The sequence below is a fragment of the Thermobia domestica genome, chromosome 9, assembly GCF_964235325.1.
Source record: "Thermobia domestica chromosome 9, izTheDome1.hap1.1, whole genome shotgun sequence".
Lineage (NCBI taxonomy): Eukaryota > Metazoa > Arthropoda > Insecta > Zygentoma > Lepismatidae > Thermobia > Thermobia domestica.
The window spans coordinates 108,840,813-108,864,191 of NC_137462.1; the positions used below are offsets into that span (position 1 = coordinate 108,840,813).

Below are 23,379 nucleotides of genomic sequence, written 5' to 3' on the forward strand. Positions count from 1 at the left end.
GATAGAACCAGGGACCCCAAGCACCGGAGGTGAACGTTCTACCACTGAGCCACCGCGCCCCCACATTTGTGTTAAATATGTATACAATGAACTGGCAAATTGTGAGTAGTAACCGTAAAAAACATGTAATTAATTGACTCATCAAATAAGTAGGAGACCTGACCTTATATATAGTCTGAGATTGGTGTCCCGGTTTGAAATATTCAAAATTGTGGATTTTGGTACAATATTGCACAAAATAATTGAACTGTTTAAATATTTTCTTCTTAACGACAAATCCCCTCTCACATTTGAATAAAACACAAGTTTAATGAAAAATATAAATTTTAATAAAAATATGTACTAAACAGCGAATTTAGTACACACATGACTGAAATTTAATTGTTGTATTCTCTTGAAAATGTGTAACTTGTTTAATATTATCGAAATATCATGATAATCTTTGATGATGGCAATAACATTTTATATATAGATGAAGAGTGAACAGTGTTTCTTCTGAACGTATCAGTCTTTCCTGATCTTATAAAAAAGAAGCGTCTTGAACACATAACAATAGCTATGAAGCCAACAGTCTTTCGCTCACTAATGATGATGGTGGTGATGATGACAGTAAAGATGAGCACATTTTTATAAACACTGGAAAAACCACACGAATTCACAACTGTCTGTTTCCGTTCACTTATTCTGAAAGAAACAACTACGTCGAAGAAGGGATGAGAAAAATGTCATGGAAGGCACACACTTGAAACTTTTAATCTGCATCAGCTACAGTCATCCATTGGTTCTGGGTTCTCAGAGTAATCATCTAACTCATCAATTCGTCTTTTGAACATTCCTTTTTCTTTAGAGCACTGACCGTTTTGAAGAGTTCTAAGAGCTTTATATATAGGTTCATACTCTTTTAGTTGTTGCATGAAACCCTCGTTAGGATTAATACAGAACCTCCTTTGCTGCACTATAGCGAAGGCGTCCCTAAAACACAAACAAATAAATAATTCTATTAGAAAAACAAAGATACACATTTTTTTTATTATTTTTTTTTTTAATACAGTGAACAGTCACGAACTTAGCACGTTCCGTAACGGTATTCGTGAATTGAAATTATTTTTCCCATTCAAATCAACATAAATGTAACTGATCAGTTCTAGTTACAGAAAAACAGTAGTTTTTTTTATTATTTATTTAAAAAAAACACTTTCAAGTATTTTTCTTTAATGAAGAATATAGAATGAAAATAACATTATCCCTTTTAAACACAAAAGAGTAGCATTAACACGTTGACCGCCATATGCATCAACGGTGATTCACAGTGGATGTTCTACGGAGCAATGTGCATCAAATGTGATTCACAGGCTTTGCATCCTTGTTTTTGAAGCCGTGTGAATCACCGGTGATGCACACGCACAAGTTTTAAATGGTTAAATAAATTCGGCCTCCGAAAGATATTCGGCATCCTTGGTTTGCGGTTTCTGACAGTTTTTTCATAGAAATTGTTTGATCATTTTGTTACGTATTTTCCTCCAATAAAAATGGCCCCACGATGAACCTTAACCGATTTCGCTCTGGCAGTCAACGTGTTAAATTAAAAACAAAACAGAAACAGGGCTTAAAAAAATAATAATAATAAGTACAAAACAGAACAAAAAGTATTTTTTGAAGAAAACACTCTGACATAACGTTTACAACAGACCGCACAAAAACACTGCTGGGAGCATGGAAAAACTGTTCTCAAAATTCGTTGGTAAATTGATTTTTTCTCGAGTTGAGTTGATTTCGAGTTTAACTTCCCTTTCAGCAGCGATGCTATATGAAACGGCATCTACTGATTAACGTGGAATCCGAACCATATGAGCTCCGCCGGGAATCGAACCCGGGTCTCCCACGCCAAAAGATATTTTCTCGAATTGAGGGTTCTCTGAACCGTGAGTCCATTGTGTTAATATTATATATAATCCTTTATCATCATAAATGCAACTGCGCCTATGAGGAAAGAATAATAAGGAATACACTGATATCAGAAAAAAGGAAATACAATAATCCACTAATTAAGACTAATTCACAAACTTTATTCCCACGGGTCAGGATCTCAAACTTTTAAGTTTATTGCATATTTAATTACTATGTACTTGGAATATCATTCTTAAAAGATACTAAATGTAAGTGAAGATATGAACGGACATACTTCTTTAACATTGACATGAACGATTAGGGGGGAAAGTGCAAAATTACCTTCGAACATCTCTTTTCTTTTCCACAAAGAAAAAGAACAAATTACAAAATAACTATTTAACATTTACTGAACTTGCAATACAATACAAAGAGGAAGACATACAGATAACACAGTGGGAGGAAGGATTCACTCATGTTCGTAGTTTCCTATTTCTACCCGGAGAAATTTTCGGTTTTCAACTAAAAACCTGTGTCATATTTCATTATTAATACCGTGAATTACAGTATTATCGTTAGTTTATCCAATTAATGTTCTTCGTCTTATTTAAAAATAAAATAAGAAGTACTTGTGTATGTTATTTGTATTTCCTTTCTCCCAATATTACGTTTTCATTTACTTTTGGAAGCTTTTCCCTGAAACAACTTTTTCAAAGAAAAAAATATTACTTTACACTAGTTATATTCTTCTCATGCCAGTAAGAGTTAAGATACATTGATGAGAATTTTTTTTAAAGAATGTAAAAATAACACCACCAATAGTCATGGAGAACATACCGCTAATTTTCGAATCTGTAATTTCAATGTTTCCAATTACTAAAATTTCTAATTTTATAAAGCTTGTTAGAATTTTACTACTTCTGACGCACTAATTTTAAATATTTCGGGAAATTTTATTATCTGTAGTAGGTACGATCAAAGGTTAATAAAAGCTTTCAGCTGTAAACACGACGTATTGGGAGCAAGATAATACAAATAACGTATATAAGCTTGGTCCTTATCTACCTTTAGTTTAATTTAATTGTGCGTTTCTGAGATGGTAATTCCGAATGGTGTAATACACGATTTTACTTTCCTTCAATTACGGTGCAGTTTTCATATTTTATACGCAAATTATGAACAATAAAGAAAATAATTTTACATACCTTTACGTAGTTTTATTTACTTAGATTATTGTACTTGTGTTTATTTGAATTACAATGGAGAGTGCTAAAATCGTTATTTTCCTTGATTAATCTATAAGTGCATTTTCCGTGAGTGTGTTGAAGTTCTCAGGGATTGTTGCAGAGACTTTGAGAAGTTGTTTCCAGTGGAATATAGTGTGTGAGGAAAAGACCAAATAAGCAACATGTTAATTTCCACTAGATTTAAGTTTTAAAAGGTGTAAAGTGATCGAAATAAGGATCCAAATAAAATTAGGTAAAGGTACGTAAAATTATTACAATCACAAATTGAGTAGTAGTAGTACTATCACGTATAAACATAATAAAAACTTACTTGCATGAAAGACCATACTTCTCCATAATGTATCCAAGGACCAAAGCAGCGCTTCTCGATATGCCTGCATTTCCGTGTACAAGCACCTTGCCTCCCATTGTCATGCACTCATCAATAAACTGTCTTACTTTAGAAAAGTGTCGAATGATGTTCTCTGTGACGCAATCGGCAACATTCAAAATTAGATACCTGCAAGTAATAATCCTTATTAATAATAATAAAGACACAAGTCAAAAAGAGTATGTACCATTGAAAGTCGCACCACGACAGGTATATGTCATACAAATGCACAGATGTGTATCAATTCGACTACATTAAATGAAAGTGAACACTGACTGACATTCATAGCAGAAGTAGTGAATTAACGCAGTATGGTGGGCCATGATAGTGTGTACCAGAAGGATGTGACATTTCACTTCAGACGCTGTGTCAAGACTGAGACTTTCGCGATCCATGGTATACACGTGAATCAAGAATACCGTATAGAAAGCATGGATCACAACACATTGATCAACCGCCGATTCTCAACACGATCGCGATAACGGCGTCTTGCTATAATTGTCCTATGTATGAGCGACATTGACTTACGAGAAGGTACGAATGAATGCCGGAGATACAGGACCCATATCCAGTAAGATGAAGGGGAATTTATTAGTGCCCATAAGAAATAGGAACAGAAGACCCACCAGAGTGCTTCTGTTGCTGCCATGTCACAACCGACAGTGCTTCGCTTGGATTCGTAATCTTACTACCTGCACCAATGGTCTGGTGAGTAATGATTCCAGTTGGTTCAAGATAATAGTAGTTTCAGGTATGAAGAAGACTGCAGTACTTCATGGATCCAAGTGACCAAAAAAGACACTATGCTACAATCAACATTACAAAGGGTAAACGATAATAATAATAATAATAATAATAATAATAATAATAATAATAATAATAATAATAAACAATGGAATTTGTAGTTAAAAAACAATGTGATTTGTAACTTCCGAGCACTGCATATACGAGCACTGTACTTTCGGTTTCAACAACCTTTAATTTATAAGTATGATCCTACAAAATTCCTCTCCACTTTTTCATCAAATACGCGCAATAAGCCTTTAATACAAGTCCTGCATTACCTTTAAACTCCTACTAGGCTGGAAGCTTTAACTAAACCTACGGTAAATAATTTAATCGAGTGAAGTAAGATGACAAATCAGAGAGTAATGCATTCTCTTTCTCTTCTCGTAGATGACAAGTAATTTGTATCATACAACGGACTGGTTTCACTGCCGTTGCCATGAAGGAAGTAATACGAAGCTAGTGCTGTAAAAATTCGAATAATGGATTCTTCGGATATTTGTTATTCGAACAAAATTAATTTTTCGAATAACTGTTCGCACAATTATTCGGATAACGAATATTTGATATCTCAATAACAGAAGACAAAATATTCGAATAATTTTAACAGGATTAATACGGGCTGTAATATAGTCAGGAGCAATATGTCTAATTTTTACGATAAAAAAAAAATCACATCAAATTGGTGCAAGTAAATCACAAGAGAGTGTACCCTGCTTATGCAGATCCGCAGAGCCATATGCGCTTTACCGACTCGCTGCTTTTCAACAGAAACAACTTGTAACTGTTTCATCAGCATCCATCTCTGTCACACGCATTTAGCAAAGAATTCGGAATGACCAGTGGCTTCATCTACTAATATCCCAATTGTGCTGAAAAAGTCCAATCGGCTGTACGTATGTAGCATATGCCCACAAAACGGACTTTATCAACAAGGTCCACTAAGCCTGATATACTTGAGAAAGAGCTTGGGTGTCTCGGATCTTGGGATCTACGATATTCTAGACGCATATATGTTTTTATCTATGTATTTCAAGTTTGGCACTAAAAATACTGCTCCTTAATGTTTGACCTGATCTCTCTTGAAACATAGGTAATAAAGGAGAGTCACAAAAGCACAACAGTAATAATACAGACTGATAAACAATTACCTTATGAAGCTCACTTATTTTTGCTGTGTAGGCTTATTATTGTACTTGAAATATATATCACTATAAACCTTTTCCTACTGTAAGCTAGCATCCAGTTACTAAATTATTATTAAATTACTAGCTAAATTCAATGAAACTAACTTGAAATTAATCATATACTTTCAAGAAATTTAAAAAATGTATTATTCAATATGTTTAAAAACCGAATTTTCACTGATAATTATCAGCATTGTCAAAACTTTGATAGATTCGCGGGGATAGGATGTATGAAATCTGATTACTTATAAATAAATAAATAAATAAAAAATGTACTGCTCCACAGAATATATAATTTGTTCTTCAGGGATTCGTGATGATGGTGATGAAGATGACAATGTTAATCCAACTTTTGTCCAAAATATATCTGTTCGAATTTAACTTTGATCTCCTTGTTCGAATGGAAACAATTTTAACAGCATTAGTGCTCCCAAAAGAGGATCAGGAGTGCTTCACCACAGCGTTAGCGAAAAATTTAACACGTTATTTTAAAAAAGTGCGTTTGCTAATCCGTTTAATAATTCCACATGTATCTATCAAGTCTCATGTACACGCAAAGACACTTATATAGGCATGATAGAAAGAATCACACTCACTAACTGAAAAAATATATTCGAGATGTCACATACAACGATGCCCTAATATCGGCCTTTCGGAACGTGAAAAAGATGAAACATAACATTGATCAAGTGAAACTGGATATATATAATCATCTTACTGCTACACAGAATATGTTTATAAATATTCGATTTCCAAGAAGTACCTTTCCTTACCTAAGTTTTGACAATGTTAATAGTTGTTAGCGAAAATTCGAAGTCTAATAAAAATTTTTAAACACCTTTAATATTTTGTAGGGGCAAATTCAGTACATTCAGATGTTGTCTAAATGTCTTTTTAATAATGAAATTAAATCTGTAAATTTTAAATCCCACGGTTACGGCTGCTAGATGATAAGAAATGAAGGAAGTGGTGAAAGAAAGGAGGAAACGGGAAAACCTTGGAAAGACCCACGCACATGATGTTTGTCCACCACAAAGTTCACTTGGCGCGAGCTGGGATTGGACCAAGGACTCCACGCACTAGAGGTGAGCGTTATATTACTGAGAAACTGCGGTCTGTCTTTTTAATATAATATTGCACATGGTTTATATTATAACTGATAATCATATACTTACTTGAAACGATCCGGGAAGTTCGGTCGGATGAAGTGCGATTCAATATCCTGCCTAACGCAAATAATATGCGTTATCCCATGTTGCAACAATGTATCTAACTGAAAAAAAGAAAAGAAATCAATAAAAACTGAAAATATTATACAGAATTCTAAGTATTCTTCCACGACAATCACAACTTCTGATTCAAAGTTCCCGGTTTTAATATACAGAAGGTACAAGTTACGTAGTTAAGGGCGTATGGTGTTTGATTTCCTGAAGTTATGTTACCTTCAGGATACAATACCGAAACTACGAAGGACGATACCTACTATTTACGTTAGTTTTAAACCAAATTAAAACTTGAATCTGGCGCTGTTGAGAGATTCCGATTAGTACGAACCATTATGAAAGAGTACCACACACATCTTACCTCCAAGACAGCTGGATTCCAAGACTAAACCACAAGTACGGAATATATAGTCTTTTTTGTTTTTACCTATCTATACGTATTATCCAAATATAATTTAATTGTAATGGCAAAATTTGGTGTCATCTGGATGACATTCTTAAAACATTTCACACAAGTTACACCAAGTATGCTGGTCAATAGGAGAATGGTTATTCATTTGTAAATAGCTGTTCTGAAGAATCTGTAGTCCAATTTCCAACTTAGTATAATTCCATTCCAGCAAAAAGCGGACATGATGAGGAGTAGTTTGCTTGAAGATATACTTATTCAGGGAAATTTTATTGTATATGCATGAAGTCTCATTAAGTTTGTTGCTCCTTATTGGTTTATTTGAGCAGGGTGTCTACTGTTTCAGACTAACAAAATTCCCTGACTTTTCCAGGTTTTCGAGACCAAAACAAAATTTTCCAGACTAAATTTTAGTGAAGTAACCGCTATTCTGTAATAACTTTTTTTAAAAAAAATCTTTTCTCTTAGTTGCGACAGCTATTATAAAAATATGAACAATGCTTAAGTAATTACCTATTTATTCCTGGCAAGAACAATATTGTTAAATACAATGTATTTTTTGATGGCCTCCCATCTCCCCTTATAGCCACCTCTCTCCGCTCCTTGTTTCTATTCAAAAAGTGTGAATGACGAAACATACATAATAATACACAAAAATGTGTATAAAGATTTTACATTTCTTACCACGTACTTGTGAAGTACACTCAGTTACATGAACTGGACTATTCAAATAATTTACTTCTATTAGACTTTTTATGATTCCAGGACATGAAGTAGGGCTAATACATACACGACAATACACTCAGATATATATGGATACTAACAAGAATGTTGCGAGATACAAATACTGACAAACATTGTGGATTTTAGTATTCTAGATTACAAAAGCATTCTATATTTAGTATTTTTATGTAAAATACTAAATACAGAATATTTTTAATAATCTAGAACACTAAAATCTACATGAGATTTTAAATTATGATCACGTTACTGGATTTTCTCTGAAGACTTTTCATATGCTCATCAACTTCGTTGATTTGCTGCATTTCTTCCAACTCTGCAGTTGCTCTCTTTCTTTCTTTCAAATGATTTTTCTCTGCCTCAGTTGTTGTCTGTTTCCTTCTGAAAGCCTCTTTCCATTTGGCAGCTGCATTTCTTGCTGCATGAATTAATTGTTATGAGATTGGCATTGCCTAAACACCTCCGTGGAACGTGATAGCGTCATGTACTATTCTCTCCAAAACTAAATACTTTTCGTATAGATTATCCACAAGAAACTTATTCAATGAGAAACTGCGTTCAATGGAAGCGTTTCTACGTGATAACATTAGAAATTTCTTAACGAACGCTGAAACGTTGTTGTTGGTGTTAGCATTTTCAAGAATGAAGAACCACAAGTGATTTAAACGATCTTTACTCACGTCAAAATTCTTCATTCTTGTGATAACTGAATCCTGAGTACAAATTTCATTGTAGAATTGTTTTATTTCATCAGTAGCATGGCCAGACATGATGATTCTCTACAAACACTTCCAATGTTACGGTCAGCAGCGCAAATCTGTCTTCAACACTGGGGAGGGACGGGTAAGATCGTTCCCATATATATATATATATATATATATATATATATATATATATATATATATATATATATATATATATATATATATATATATATATATATATATATATATATGTGTGTGTGTGTGTGTGTGTGTGTGTAAAAGCGACGTTCAAAATGTTTATGAAGAAAAACAATGCTTGATCAGCCGTGTGCAACAACCGGCCCGCGGGCCATGTGCGGCCCGCCTAACCCTGTCTTCCGGCCAACTGGCCAGTTATTGAAAACAATAATAATTATAATTTTTCTTTTTTACAAAACCTGTTAAGAGTGAACTGCAAATTTTCCATCGATCACATAGTGCGAAACGTGGTAACACCCTGAAGACAAGCACTTGGTAAGCGCAGGTACTTGGGGGAAATTTCCCTCGGTATAAAGATTGCCAGATGTACCGACAAAGTTCTAAATACATTATTCTGCTCCTCTTTAGTGAGTAAATATTTTGGTTACCAGTTGTTTTGTGTTATTGTGATGTAAATTACGATGAACATGTTCCGTCATTTAATACTATACTATTCAATTGTCGTAAAAATGATATACCTACAGTGAGGCCCGCGACGCCATTTTGTGCTCTGTTATTGGCCCGCCCACTGTTCCAAGTTGAACACCTCTGCTTGTAGAGGATCAGGGAGGAACAGAATTATCTTCAACATTGGGATGCGGGCAGATTTGAAGCTTATTCTGGGGAGACATCAATTTCATCACACTTTCCTTTGTGGTAATCGAGTACAAAACATCACATTTCTCGCCAAAAATCACATTTCAAATCGGATTATTGGGGGAACAGGTCCCTCTCATCCCCCCGGAATTTGCGCCAGTGGCTACGGTTATTTTTTTTTTCTCCCCAAGTCTCTTGTTTAAAACTGAATCGGAAGAAAGTCATAGAGCACCATAAGTAAGTCTGTATTACAATGGCAATTTACAGAGAATCTTCTTACAAAAACCTGTTAAAATATACAAACAATCCCTCCGAAAACGAAGAATATCCACTTCAGATAACTTCTTTAATTTTAATGCTGTACGTGTTGCACATCCGACATCAACCTGCTTAGCCGAACACAGATTCTTACTACCATCTTCTAGGTAAACTTTCAACAGATGTACAGAACTTGCTAATTCCTTCACAATGGATTCTTTCAACAAATCTAATCATAAGGGTCTTTAGAAATTTAAGTATTTCACCATTACTACCTGAAACTGAATCGACACACTTCTTCAAGTGTGGTATTAATCGCTGAGCTCTGTCTACTACATTCATATTTTCTATAAAAATATGACCACTCGCTAGAAAAAATGTCTTATTAAAAAGGTACAAGCATACCAAAAATATTCACAGAAACTGACTGCAAAATAATAATAAACATCACAAAACACACTCGGAACGCCAAACTGCACTGAAAACAGAATATGGAGGAAATGGAATACGAGTTTTAAATCTAACTAACGTAGGTACGCATTATATTATAAATTAGAGTTAACCGCACATAGTTAGGTTCTAACTTATCGCTACATTAAAATCAACAAGATAAAAACAAGTGTTATTTAGGACTTTATTGGAGGTCACCGGTTGCAATAGCCTAGCTACACCCCTGGACACGAAGATACTTTTTTTTATTTTAACGTGAACATCAGAAACCACGAGCTCCAGATGCAAGAGTTGCCAACTCCTTTCAGAAGTCTTTCATTGTATGATGACTTCTGCTCTAGTGAAAAGTTGTTTTCCAAACCTTGTGCAGAGAAAATGTAAAAGCAATGAATTAAACTAACTTTACCAAAAATTTCCAGAATATACAGAATATTCCATGACTTTTCCAGGTTTTCCATGTTTTCCAGACTCTGAGACATAAGTTGTGTTTGTCTGATTACTTCGCTGCTGCGAGTACTGTTTATAGCAATACGAATTTGATTTGACGCATATGTATATAATTTGTAAAAGGTATAACAACTTACTGCGTCTAAATGGATTTTAATTTACTAAACTGTTTGAGAAATCTCCATTGTCTTCTCACATAGCTCTGAGAAATTTACATGAAAGGTTTTTCACGTCTCAAAATTTCATTTTGAAATTTTTTTCGTGTTCCCCGATTGAAAAATGACGAGATTTAAGCTCTTGTTAATGTAAATATTTTATACTCGAACAAGTCTTCTTTTGATCTACCTAGTATTGCCAATACTCGGCACAAGAACTTCTGTTGTAACAATACATCCAATGTAGAACTGAGTTCACCATTGAAATACATTTGTAAAGTTACCATTGAAATTATAAACTTATAAGGTTATATGCCAAATTCCATGATTATGTACCAAGGCTACAGATTAGGATATAGATACAGATTCAACATAGAAAAGGAGGAAATTCCGATAAAAAACTCATTTTGACATCTATCAATAAATATCTGACGGATACAAGAATTTCGCTGAATTGTTGAATAAGTTTAACGATCTGGAAATATGTGAATAACCAAAATTTTGGACATGTTTACACACCAATTACTTTAGCCTCGAGGCCAAAGCATATAAATATATGGGAAGCCACTTCCCCCTTACTAATTTACACCGTAATATTACATTAAAAAAAAAAAAAGGGGGGGGGTTAAAATTCATTAAATACTATAGAACAGTTGATGACATCTGTATCAATAAAAATGAACCTAAGATGTTTGGCAGCTAACTCCTCCTAGACCTCTGCACTGTTTTTGATGATTTTTTGTACATATATGAAGTATAGGCTAACTTGGGTTTTTGTCACGTTAGTTTTCCGAAGAGGGTTTCCTATTGGAAGAAAACGCCCCTAGCAACGGCATTCCAATGCTAACAATGTGGTAAATTTTAACGACAACGGGTTCATTTTGTTTATTTGAATTGCACAGCAATCATTTTTTAAATACATTTTAACTTTACTTCTAGAATTTTAATGCCATTAATTATACCATAACCAACTGTACTTGTGATTCCCTTTTAAATACGCAACTAAATTATTAACTAAGAAGCTAATAGCGGTTGGGAGTTGATGCATATGAGTGAGTACAAAGTGTTGAGTTTGTCGCTATCAAGATAGCCTAAGAAACATGTCAAGAATTTTTATTATGTCTAAATAAAACTGAAAAAAAAAAAACTACAGTAAATCATTGACGTGACAGGCTTTATTGGCCTGAGCCTGCTCTACGCCATCTGTTAGCAACTGGCAGAACTCCGTCCAACCTAGCGACGAACACGTAGTATGCGCGTCGTGTCACCCTGCCTGTAACAGTCGTACCAGGAACTTTGTGGATCTACTGGTTATCATGGCTTTTTTCACGTGACTCCCCAGTTTCCTTCACGAAGATAGATGGATCCCGAAAACGGATCCCGGGATTAGGAAAACATGAGTAAGGTAAGTGTAAACTTCGTAAAGAAGTAAAGAAAAGAAAATAGAAATCAGTTTATGTCACTCAAACACACTGGACAAGAGGACAACTAAGTCATTGTCAGTGACCTTTCATTGAAATGTGTATCCTACGGAAGAAAGGCAGTTCAAATAACTTCCACAAACCTATTTCTCCACGCAAAGGACGGACATTTCAATTAATAGTCTATAATACTGAAGATAAATGACAATCTTATTTATGAACTAAATCAAATACATCATCATCATCATCATCATCATAGGTATTCTGCCTTTATTGGCAGGTCACTTGCCGCAGCTGAGAAGTTTCCATGCTCCACGGTCCTCCGCTAACTTCTTCGTCTTCGCGTATGATCTTTCTGTTTTTCTATCATCCATTAATTGTAGTCTCCTTCGCACGCTTCCTCTCTTTCCCGCCACCATACCCTCTAGGACGTCCCTCATGATACAATCTCTTCTTAGGCAATGTCCCAACCAGTTTCTCTTCCTAATAATATCTAAAAGTGCTCTTTTCAAATACATGCAAGATTAAATCCACGATCTATCTAAATAATAATAATAGTTTGAATTCTTTAAGATTTAATGTCTAGCCGACAAAATAATAATTAGTCTCTAAACTGTACAGGAAATCGACATCATCTAAGTTATATACACACAAGAGACTGCTCATTAAAGCTAACTTCTTTCTACGCGTGTAGATTGCTCTCTCCCAGGGAGACATGAGAAATCAACTGAAAACTACATTCGAATTAGGTGAGAGAAATAGATATACTCGGAATACTCTGAATACATTAAGAAAGCATGTATTTGGCGTTCGTAATCCACTAAGTCAAGTCTAATAGCTATTGTCTTTACCTTCCGTTGTGGCTAAATAGTCCTTTAATTTATATATATATATATATATATATATATATATATATATAAACACTGTAAGAAATATGGGGCTTTCAAGTTACTTATAAATTACCAAAAAATACTGAGAAATATTATACTGGGTTTTAAGAACTGTTTTGTTAGTGATCGAACTTCATCACGCTATACGTCAGTGTGATGGCTTACATATTGATGTTACTAAAATAAAAACTAGTATGAGAATAAAGTAGCATATCAAAAACGCATTGGAAACATTTTTGAGTCATTTTATATTACACCCAAAAATCCAACACACAACCTGGATCAAAGCAACACAAAGATTGGAATTTCGTCACTAACTGCTTTAATAAAAACATCCAGATTCACCGACATTAATCTTATCTATTTGCAGACTCGAGTATTGTTTCTTCCTGTATTTGCTTAGAGGGGTCCCATAGAAGCAATAATTGTGTGCGCCTGGATTTGGCAACAACTTACAGTACCTAATTTCAAGCATAACTGAAGTTCTCATTGAATGTAAAACCAGGGTGGCGACAAAAATTACGGAAAACAATTCCCTGACTTTTGTGTTTTCCAGAACATTTTTTGAAATTTTACCTTACATGTAATTAGCCATGTTCACGGGAAAACAAAACCAAAATAGCATGACAACGATGATACATAAGTAATATACTTTTTCCCTAATCAACCAGAAAAATGAATAATATAAAAACAAATGCGTGTATTTTATTATGAAATTACAAAAGACTTACCTAATACAAATTCTTGTGCAAAGCATGAATTAAACATCTCTGAAACTTGAATCTGTAATTTTAGTATCATATGAAAGGAAAAGGTCACCGTGAGACACACACTGAAAAATGGCAGATGAATACAATTGGCCATAAGTCCCTTACCACCCCTTGTAAAATCAGTATTCGTATGAAAATAGTGAACAACAACCATGTAGTAACATTGTAGGCTGAGGGGGAAGTCGGATTGTAATGGTGACCAAGATGGCGGCCATCTTGAATTCACGTCAAGATTTTTAAACGGGAACATGGTCATGTGGCACATCATTTTAGGCTAGAATTTAAAGACAAACACAATGGCGAAATCGGTTTGTTGATATCTTAATTTGTTCAAAAGTTACAGGCATTTCAAATTGCTAATTTTACCTGTCACGCATGGAGGAGCACATGCTCTACGTGGCCTTCATCCCGAGCTATGCACAAGGCAAGTCGTTCAACCCATATGTCCATGACCCTCAAAAGAGTTTCTGGTGAAATATAGGCACAGGCTGCAAATATGCGTTCTTCCAGGTGTTCAAGATCCCGGATCTTTTAGGCGTATACCTTTGCCTTCAGATGACCCCACAGATAAAAATCCAAGGGCGAAGATCTGGTGATCGTGCTGGCCATTCAATGGGGTCACGGCGCCCAATCCAACGTCCAGGAAATTGTTCAACCAGATAGGTACGGACCTGTAATCCATAATGCGGAGGGGCACCATCCTGCTGGAAAAAGAGTGGAAATGTGCCGTCCTCGGACAATATGGAAGGGAGGGTGAGATCCCGCAACATGTCCAAATACCGTTCAGCAGTGAGGGTGCGATGAATGATGAATGGACTACCATAGACTACACCACACCATTCATTTGCCTGTACCTACCATTTTGCAAGGGTCAACCCTCTGAGGATTTATCGGGGACCAATAGCGAGTTTTGCTTATTCACTTCCCCAGTGACATAAAAATTTCCCTCATCGGAAAATAAAATTTGTGTGTGGAATGTGGGGTTCGTTTGCAACTGTGCAAGGGCCCAGTCGCAAAATTCCACACAACGATCAGGGTCATCTTCAGATAGATGATGTTGAAGTTACAATTTGTACGGATGCCACTTGCTTTTCTGTAAGATACGTCTGATGGATGTATGGCTGACACCACATTGCATGGACAGACGACGGGTACTGTGGTGTGGTGATATAGCAAATGATGCCAGCACTGCTACTGATGTGGCTTCATCTGTTTCGGTCGTGGGTCTTCCACACCTGGGTTTATCTGCTATGGAAGCAGTATTCATGAATTTCTGGAAGAGTTGGGCGACACCAACATGGGACACAGGATGTCGATCTGGGTGCCTGGCATTGAATTCAGCTGCTACGGCCCTTGCACTCCTTCCTCCCCATGCCCTGATCAACTCCTTCCTCTCTGCTGTCGTTAGCGGCATAATTATTCACCTGCAACAACAGAAACAGTACGGTAAAATTAGCAATTTGAAATGCCTGTAACTTTTGAACAAATTAAGATATCAACAAACCGATTTCACCATTGTGTTTGTTTTTAAATTCTAGCCTAAAATGATGTGCCGCATGACCATGTTCCCATTTAAAAATCTTGACGTGAATTCAAGATGGCCGCCATCGTGGTCACCATCACAATCCGACTTCCCCCTTGGCCTACTATGTTATTACATGGTTGCTGTTTACTAATTTCCACGAACACGAATTTTACAAGGGGTGGTAAGGGACTTATGGCCCATCCTGTACACGAAACTGGCTGCGGTATATTAACAACATATATTTAGAAAAAATATCAATAGTACTATGCAATTCATTTCACTCCTCCAAACGCTTTATTACTTCCTCAATATTGCGCATATCTCCCATTATTTTATTCTTCATAGCTTCAAGTTCGTTCAGAATGTCTTATTCATTGTCTTCTGCTTATTTTTGTTTCTTTTTCTCGTCGTGGATATGTTGCTTCTGTAAAATGAGTGTGAGAATTTCGTACATAATGAATTCTGGATTTTCTTATGGATAGTATCTCAAGGCCACCTTAAGAAGTACTGAATTGTACACAGGTTTTACAATTTGGATCCGAACACAACTCTTTGAACTGCCTCACTACTCTATTTGTCCTATTGCCATCTAACCAATTATTTTTAAACTAGTTCAACTAAAAGTGATTCCATGCGATTCACTGAAGCATCGGGCCATGCAAAATCATTAAGATTCAAACACGAAAGGGAACATCCACTTTAACTCAGGCGAAAAAAAAAAAAAAAGTATGTACTATATAATCATCTCCGATTTTGTTCACTTATCTAATGGAAACTATATTTTGTTTTTAATGGACCGATACTGCTTTGTTTTCTAAAAAAAAAAGTAAAATAATTTATCATCAAAGACGGCAAGTACAATTTATGAATTGAAGCCAGCATGGAAAATTGTCAAATTCGGAGCCCCATCATTCAGCCACGGAGAATGGTAGAGTTATAACTCTTGTTATATTTTATTATAATTTGGTTTTCATACATATCTCTTTTAAAAATTAAACAACAAATTAACGTTAGTTTATCGGAAAAGACAATGTTTGCTATTTTATCGTGCATTTCCGGTACAAATTTTAAAATATTGTTTTCATAGTTTGAAAGATCTAATTTACCCCTTTTCTAACACAATTCTTTTATCGCCTCTGTGGGGAACTGCAAACCGTTTTCTTGAAGCAAATTCGAGAAATTGTCAAATTCTCAAAACATTCTATTTTTGGGCACCATTATCTCAACAAAACCCTTGTAATAATAAACACACCAAAGATCGTTATCGACCAGTGCTTCACGATTTAATTACAGCCATTTGAAGTAAGTAAATTTTCTTTTCCCAACTGACAACCGTCGAAACAACAAGACTTTGTCTGCTTAATGTCTTCTTCGTTAATAGCACGTAACCGTGCAGACACTCCGATACATGTAGCTGCATTAACAACACGTAGCACACTGTCGATCAAAACACTTAGTTACATTATTATTATTATTATTATTAACAATACTCTGCCGGAAACCTGTACCCTGTTGATGTCTATGTGGCAGCATGAACAGAACTTCAATTTCACGCAATTTATGCTTTATTGTTGTTATTCCTGCTACCCCTCACTGGTTATCGTATATGCAGGTAACAAAATTTCCTCTTTGCCGACTCCTTAAATCTATACCTTTAATAGTAGAAGTTTGTTATTGGAAGAAGTACGGAGAATAACTTGACAGTGGTCTCTTACTGCCATAAAAACTTTATCATCTTTCGAAAACCAAAGATGACTTCGGTGTATACCAGTTACTGGTCGTACACTTTCCCATTCCTTTCTTTCAGTTCCTAGCAACAAAACAAGAATAATGCCTGGAGTTTTTTGCCTACACTACACTCACGAATTACTCGGCAGTTTTACATGGTATAGAGCAGTAATATAGGAACATGATTTCCTACATCAAAGGTAAAATGCCAAAATTACAACAAGAACTGAACATCATGAAACTTCGTTACTTCCACAGTGTACTGCAAACAGTGTACTGTACTACAAATTATTATTATTATTATTTTATGATGATCTGAATCGCAAAATCTGGCCGTCCCTTTTCTTCTATCTCATTTCACTGCGAATTGCTAAATAAAGAAATAAAATCCTTGTTATTTATTTTTCGAGAGGGGTGCTAAACGGAGTTTCACCATGAGAGACATCCTCCAACCCCTAGAACTGTTTCTGTGCCTCTCTCTCTCAATAGCTGGATCCCCCCCCCCCCCCCAAAAAAAAGTTTTGGACAACTCTGAACATTTTGTATTCAAAAAGCATGACTATGCATTAAAAGCATACAAAAATTTGGCTCAAAGAATTATTAAAGCAAGAAAATTATTATCCGCAAATTGCTGAATCATTTTTAATGTCAGAATGTAACTTATAGCAACAGCATAATTAACAAATCGTTACAAATATCCTAACTATTGAAGGAGGATGATGAAATATGTACCTATAAATGTATAACAATTAATAAATATTGGAATCCGGGTTCGATTCCCCGCAGAAGCTCATGTGGTTCGGATTCCACGCTAATAAGTAGGTCCACGTTTTACATAGCCGCGCTGCTGAAAGGGATGCCAAACTAAAACTGAATAAATATTGCATTATAAACATGCAATAGAAAGTACACTTTGGTATCTATAGACGAATCTCATGCTTACATACGCTGATGCGCAACTTTTATAAATACTTATGCACTTCCGAAATAAACCTCTTTGAGAATTAAAATATATTACAATAAAGATACCGAAGTTCAAATACGAATAACTGTATTCCAAAATTCTTTCATTTGTGTGATAAGCTACCCTCAGGACAGGAAATACTAACTGAATCGAAATTAATGGTGTATATATATATATATATATATATATATATATATATATATATATGCGTCAAAAATGAATTTTCCATTGGATCGTTGAATCAACTGCATTTAATGGAGGATTCACCAATATAATATTCCACTGCACAATCGAAAGCAAAAGATAATGTGCACAACTACAGAACATGAGTTTGCACCAACAAAGGGTAAGGTTATTTGAGAGCACAGGTAAGTTTCTAAGTTTGAAGTTGCTAATTAAAATATAAGCACTCTACCACATTTGAAATAAGCCTTAAAATTTTCATTTTTAAGCGTCTCTAAAATATTATTTTAGTAAATCGAAATTCCCTGACATTTCCTGGTTTTCCAGATTTGTCGCCACCCTGCACATACATAATTAACAACTTGCGTAAAGAAACTTCAGTGTAATCAAAAAATTAGTAATATAGTAATTATTGACTTATATTTATCACAAATTCCCCACAATAAAGATACGTAAAACAAAATTCTTCTATTTAAACCTGTTCATGAAATGTGAGATAATAGTATCCCGTTCTTTATCCGAATTCCGGTTTTCGGTGTTAATTTTGGATTTTTTTTTTTTTGTCCTAAAGAAATAAATTTAAAAAACATTCCTTTCAGCAAGTATTTTGGCCTGGCCCTCGAAAGAACCAATATCCCCTTTACATTCTTAATGGCGACAGAAGATTTAGATGAATATTCCACTTACCTTGGACTTCATCGCAGCAGAATATGGGCCCAGAAACAGACCAGGTATGATCTCTTGCATATTCCGCCTCATAGTGTAAGTCCAATCATCGCCATCTAGCACACGAGGCACTGCCGGAAACTCCATCTCCTCTTCATCTACTTTTTCGCTTTTTAACATTGTTCTTCTCTTGATCTACTGGTCAATTTCTAGAGGCAGCACATAAGTTTCCATACTGAATGACCTATTGTACAAAATATTAAGCATGATAATCTGAAGATGAAAATTCAAGATTATTTGATTCAGTACATAACTTCTGCATCGACAGTCAATAAGTATATAAGCAATTTTTTTTTTTTTTTAAATACTTACTTCAAAAACAATAAATATGCTTAAAACCCGAATATTACCCTTTGTCGAAGACATTACCAAATGTTGAAAAGGCAGGAAGGAGGTTAGTTAACAAAGAGCAAAACAAATATAATCAGCCGGCGGTATGTTCGTAATAGGTGTCCCCAGGTCTCCGAGCCAAGATGAACAATTTAGTCAGGTGCTGGACTAATATGAACAAATGGTGTTTTAGTCTTTATCTTCACATTCCGTTTATTCCGTTCATGTAAAAGTCGTTACAACTGTATGTCGCTTTGCAAAAGTAATCAGAAATCAACAAACTTACTTCTATACGGCAAGTGACTTTTCATAGTATTTTAGGTGAAATCCAAACTAGACTGAAGCAAAACTCATACAGAACCAGATCAGGACATAAGGCTACAATGCAGTGGGACAGATAGTCACTTTTATTCGTGTAGACAGGTTTCCTTGTTTACTTTTATATATTTTAGTATTTTTGCATTCTAAATTGAACCTTTAACTTAAATTTCAACGTTGTACTGTTTTCTTCTGAAACGGCGAAAAGACATGTGTGCGTCTTCAAAATTTGTATTACCTTTTCTACTATAAATGCTGAATGTATTGCATTAGATTGTCTCATTTTAAAATCCTGGATTTCATCTGAAAAAAATCAAATTTACTAACAGAAAATTCAATCGCGCATTTCGAAAAGTTTTTCCGGCTTTGTGTTGATCTTCAGTGTTTTAATTCTGAAGTGAACTTCTCTTTTTTCGTACTTAAAATATGTAAATTTCGTACATGGTGCAAATATAGCAGAATATAAGACTACTCACATGAGATTTGAGTTGAGAAGACTTGCACGCTGAGCTTGGAACATTTTACGCCGTATTGGTAACTGAACCTCTTCGAAATAGGCATAGACACATAATGACTACACAGGAAGTATTTATTCCCTAGAGAAACTGCAAATTATAATGTCTCTAAATTAGGCAAAACATGTACTAGTCTTGAAGTAACAAATATTTTTTTCTTACACACAGTAATAAAGAGCGACACGACCTAGAATAATTTTCCTCTTCTTGATACGGCAACAATGGACAACTGATGTTATTTACTAAGAGTTTTTCATTAATGTAAGTTTGTTCTACAATCGCTTCTTTAGTAATACGAGTGCATAGGTATACTTCCTGAAAACTTAATTGCGTATGTGAATTTATCTTTGAAAGTTCCACTCTTAACGGGGAAGGGGTCCAAAACTTACACGACAAAAATGTGTTTATTAAGCCCTCTAAGTTGGGTAAATGGAAAAGCCTTTAGTTTCTCCCCCAATTTTGCACATCTCTAGTGTTATATACTTCACAAAGTATAGCTGAGCGAGCGAAGGGGGTTAGAAGCCCCGTAGGGCTCGTTGTTTTCTACCTTTATCACAATTTAGACATAGACAAGGTACTCGGTTTTGGAGACATGAAACGAGTCGGGAGAGATACTAACTGCCATCCGTCAAATGGAACTTGATATATACTAAAATACTAACTGAAAGTAAGTTGAGACTTCTCCCAGGGTTTTCCAAAATTCTGCCTTACAAAAAAAAAAAAAAAATAATAATAATAATAATAATAATAATAATAATAATAATAATAATAATAATAATAATAATAATAATAATAAATAAATAAAATAAAAAATAAAAAAATAATAATAATAATAAATAAAAAAATTTAAAAAGTAATATTTTAATTTCCTGTTTTGAATTTATAAAGTGGTTAAACTGGTCCTGCTCCGTGTTAACTTAGATATTTACCAATACTTCTACACTTGGATTGAAATGCATTGAAACAAATGGTTAGATTATAACGAACAACAACGGCCAACCCGTGTAAAATGATTTCATGAAACAATGAGTCGAGTTGGACTTCTATCTTGTTTCGAGTCAAACAGGCGTCCTAAAGGGGGTGAAAAAGAGAGTTGAAACTCACCTTTCATATATTCGTCACAAACTTAAACACCTCTAAAAATCATTAAGGATGAAGAAATCTCAGATGTTTTCACATAATAAAAGGAACGTGAAACTTCCCTTAAATTACCAGTTAACGGATTTCACAGAAAAGAACAGAATAGAATAAAATGCTTTAATAGTCAGAAGACAACACAGTTTCAATAGACATCGTCACGAATTGTAAAATTACGGACTAATCGGATACTGGTCAAGTTCTGGCACACCACATTTCGGAAAATCTGAAGGCAAAATTCAATACCCTTCATGAAAAGATATTTATAAGGAGCCAATTTCTGTAAGCAACAGAATGAAACACAAACTGATATATGAACATACGTAAAATTTCGTTGCAATGTAATGTCATCCATTACGGTATGACATCAGAAACTTTGCACTGGGACATAATTCGGATCCAGAACTACCATTGTGGTAAAACAAATGCAATGATTTCTGGCTACTTACGGGACACAACATTAAATATTGTGGGAAAATAAATGCAAAACGAATGCAACGTTAAGAGTGCACTTCATGCAGAACAAGTGATTTTGTCACGTTGTTGACATGACACAATGTAGGAATAAGTAGGGTAGGGTTGGGTTAGCTTATATTTTTAACATTAAAATTTTACGGAACAGCATGTTCAACATTGTTGAATTCGCTGAACCGCGAATGCACGGCCGCCCTCTTTCCCAATGCCTTCCTAAGCTCTTACAGCAGAGGCTAGTTTTGGTTTTACAGCCGTGTCAGTCGGTTTTATCATGCATATTTTGAAGGTCTACTCGTCATTTTTACGAAAGGTTTGTTACTTTTTTTTTTAAATACAAATTTTAACAAATCTACTTTCTTGTTTTTAACATCAAATGAGTGTTTTTTGAACAATAACAGTGCAAAGAGTTGTGTAACAACTATTTCTTGTCTTCGTTGGTGGAAAAACTATGGGTAACAATGAGGAAGAACGTGAAAATAATCAAATAAGGTTATTGGATGAGATATCTTCTAATATCACTAACCTTGTGGCAAACCTGCCACAAGGAATAAGAAAAACTTGCTTTCACTGACCGTCACTGAAAAGGGGAATGACAACACACTTTTGTAAGCACTGGAGGAAGGCGACTTGTGCTGAAACTAGAGTTGTGTGTTGCGTAGTGAGTGATGAGAAAAACTGAAAAGGTTTGGAATGACAACTTACAAGTTTTCACGTAATTACTTTTTTCGAAGTTTATATGCAAAATGATACGTATTTTAGTTGACTTGGTCCTTTTACTTTAGCTATCTATTATTGTAATATCTATAAAACAATTTATCCACCTAAATGTAACTATTTCTTCATGACGTCACACCTGCAAGTCAAGTATACTGCTAGCAAGTTATATACGTAACTTTTTACATGTACTTGTTCAATAAAGTATTCCAAAGGCATCCCATATTATTGTCGATAATAAAGACTAAAATTGAGACGTAAAACTTACGAATGGTTTGTAACCACATAGACACAAAATAAAGTTGGTAATCCAGGGTTAATACCACTCAATTAACGTCGACTTAAATGTTATTATTCATACATGCCAACTTTTTGATTACAGCTCTCATACTTAGACAATAAACTCCATTTTTTAGAACGTTATGGTGTATAAAATCCAGAGCTGTTTCAAATGATATAATACACAAAATACTGCAAAATTTGACAAATTAAACTAACTTCTGGACTTTTCTAAAATTTTTAAAATATCAAATCCCACAGGGCGCCCTAAAACTCGGGACAATTTCAACGAAAAAAGTGAAGAACAATAGTTATTGCATTGAACTTATCCTTGATTTTTCAAAATTATTTCTATACTCATATAGTTATAAAATTATCATATTTATAATCAGTGTGCAACACTCCGGGATATTTTAAATTAACGGTAACATTATTTATTCTCAAAATTTTCAAAAGAAAACAAATGACTAACAGATTTATGTAGCCTACTTACATCTTGTAGCTTCACACAAGCAATGTCAAAAAATGACATTACTTGTATTAAATTGGCCAAACATTTAGTATCATTATAAAAAACACGAAAGTTCACTATGGCACAATCTATAAAAACACAAATGTAAAATTCTACAACATGAGACACGCTTCAGACTTTTCCAAGCAATGTACTCATGTGCTGCCATCCGTAATTTCTAGGTTCAACTACATCT

General features: G+C 34.7%; 1 protein-coding gene across 1 annotated transcript; it reads right to left on the minus strand.

Moving 5' to 3' along the window:
• Window positions 1–306: 306 nt before the first annotated feature.
• LOC145694923 (serine/threonine/tyrosine-interacting protein-like) lies at window positions 307–23,379 on the minus strand. The gene is made up of 5 exons (XM_081771693.1): window positions 23,166–23,379; window positions 18,867–19,089; window positions 6,653–6,750; window positions 3,445–3,633; window positions 307–972 (listed from the first exon to the last, which is right to left on the minus strand). Exons 2-5 carry the CDS (start codon window positions 19,023–19,025, stop codon window positions 762–764), a joined length of 657 nt encoding a protein of 218 aa, XP_081627819.1. The 5' UTR covers window positions 19,026–19,089; window positions 23,166–23,379; the 3' UTR covers window positions 307–761.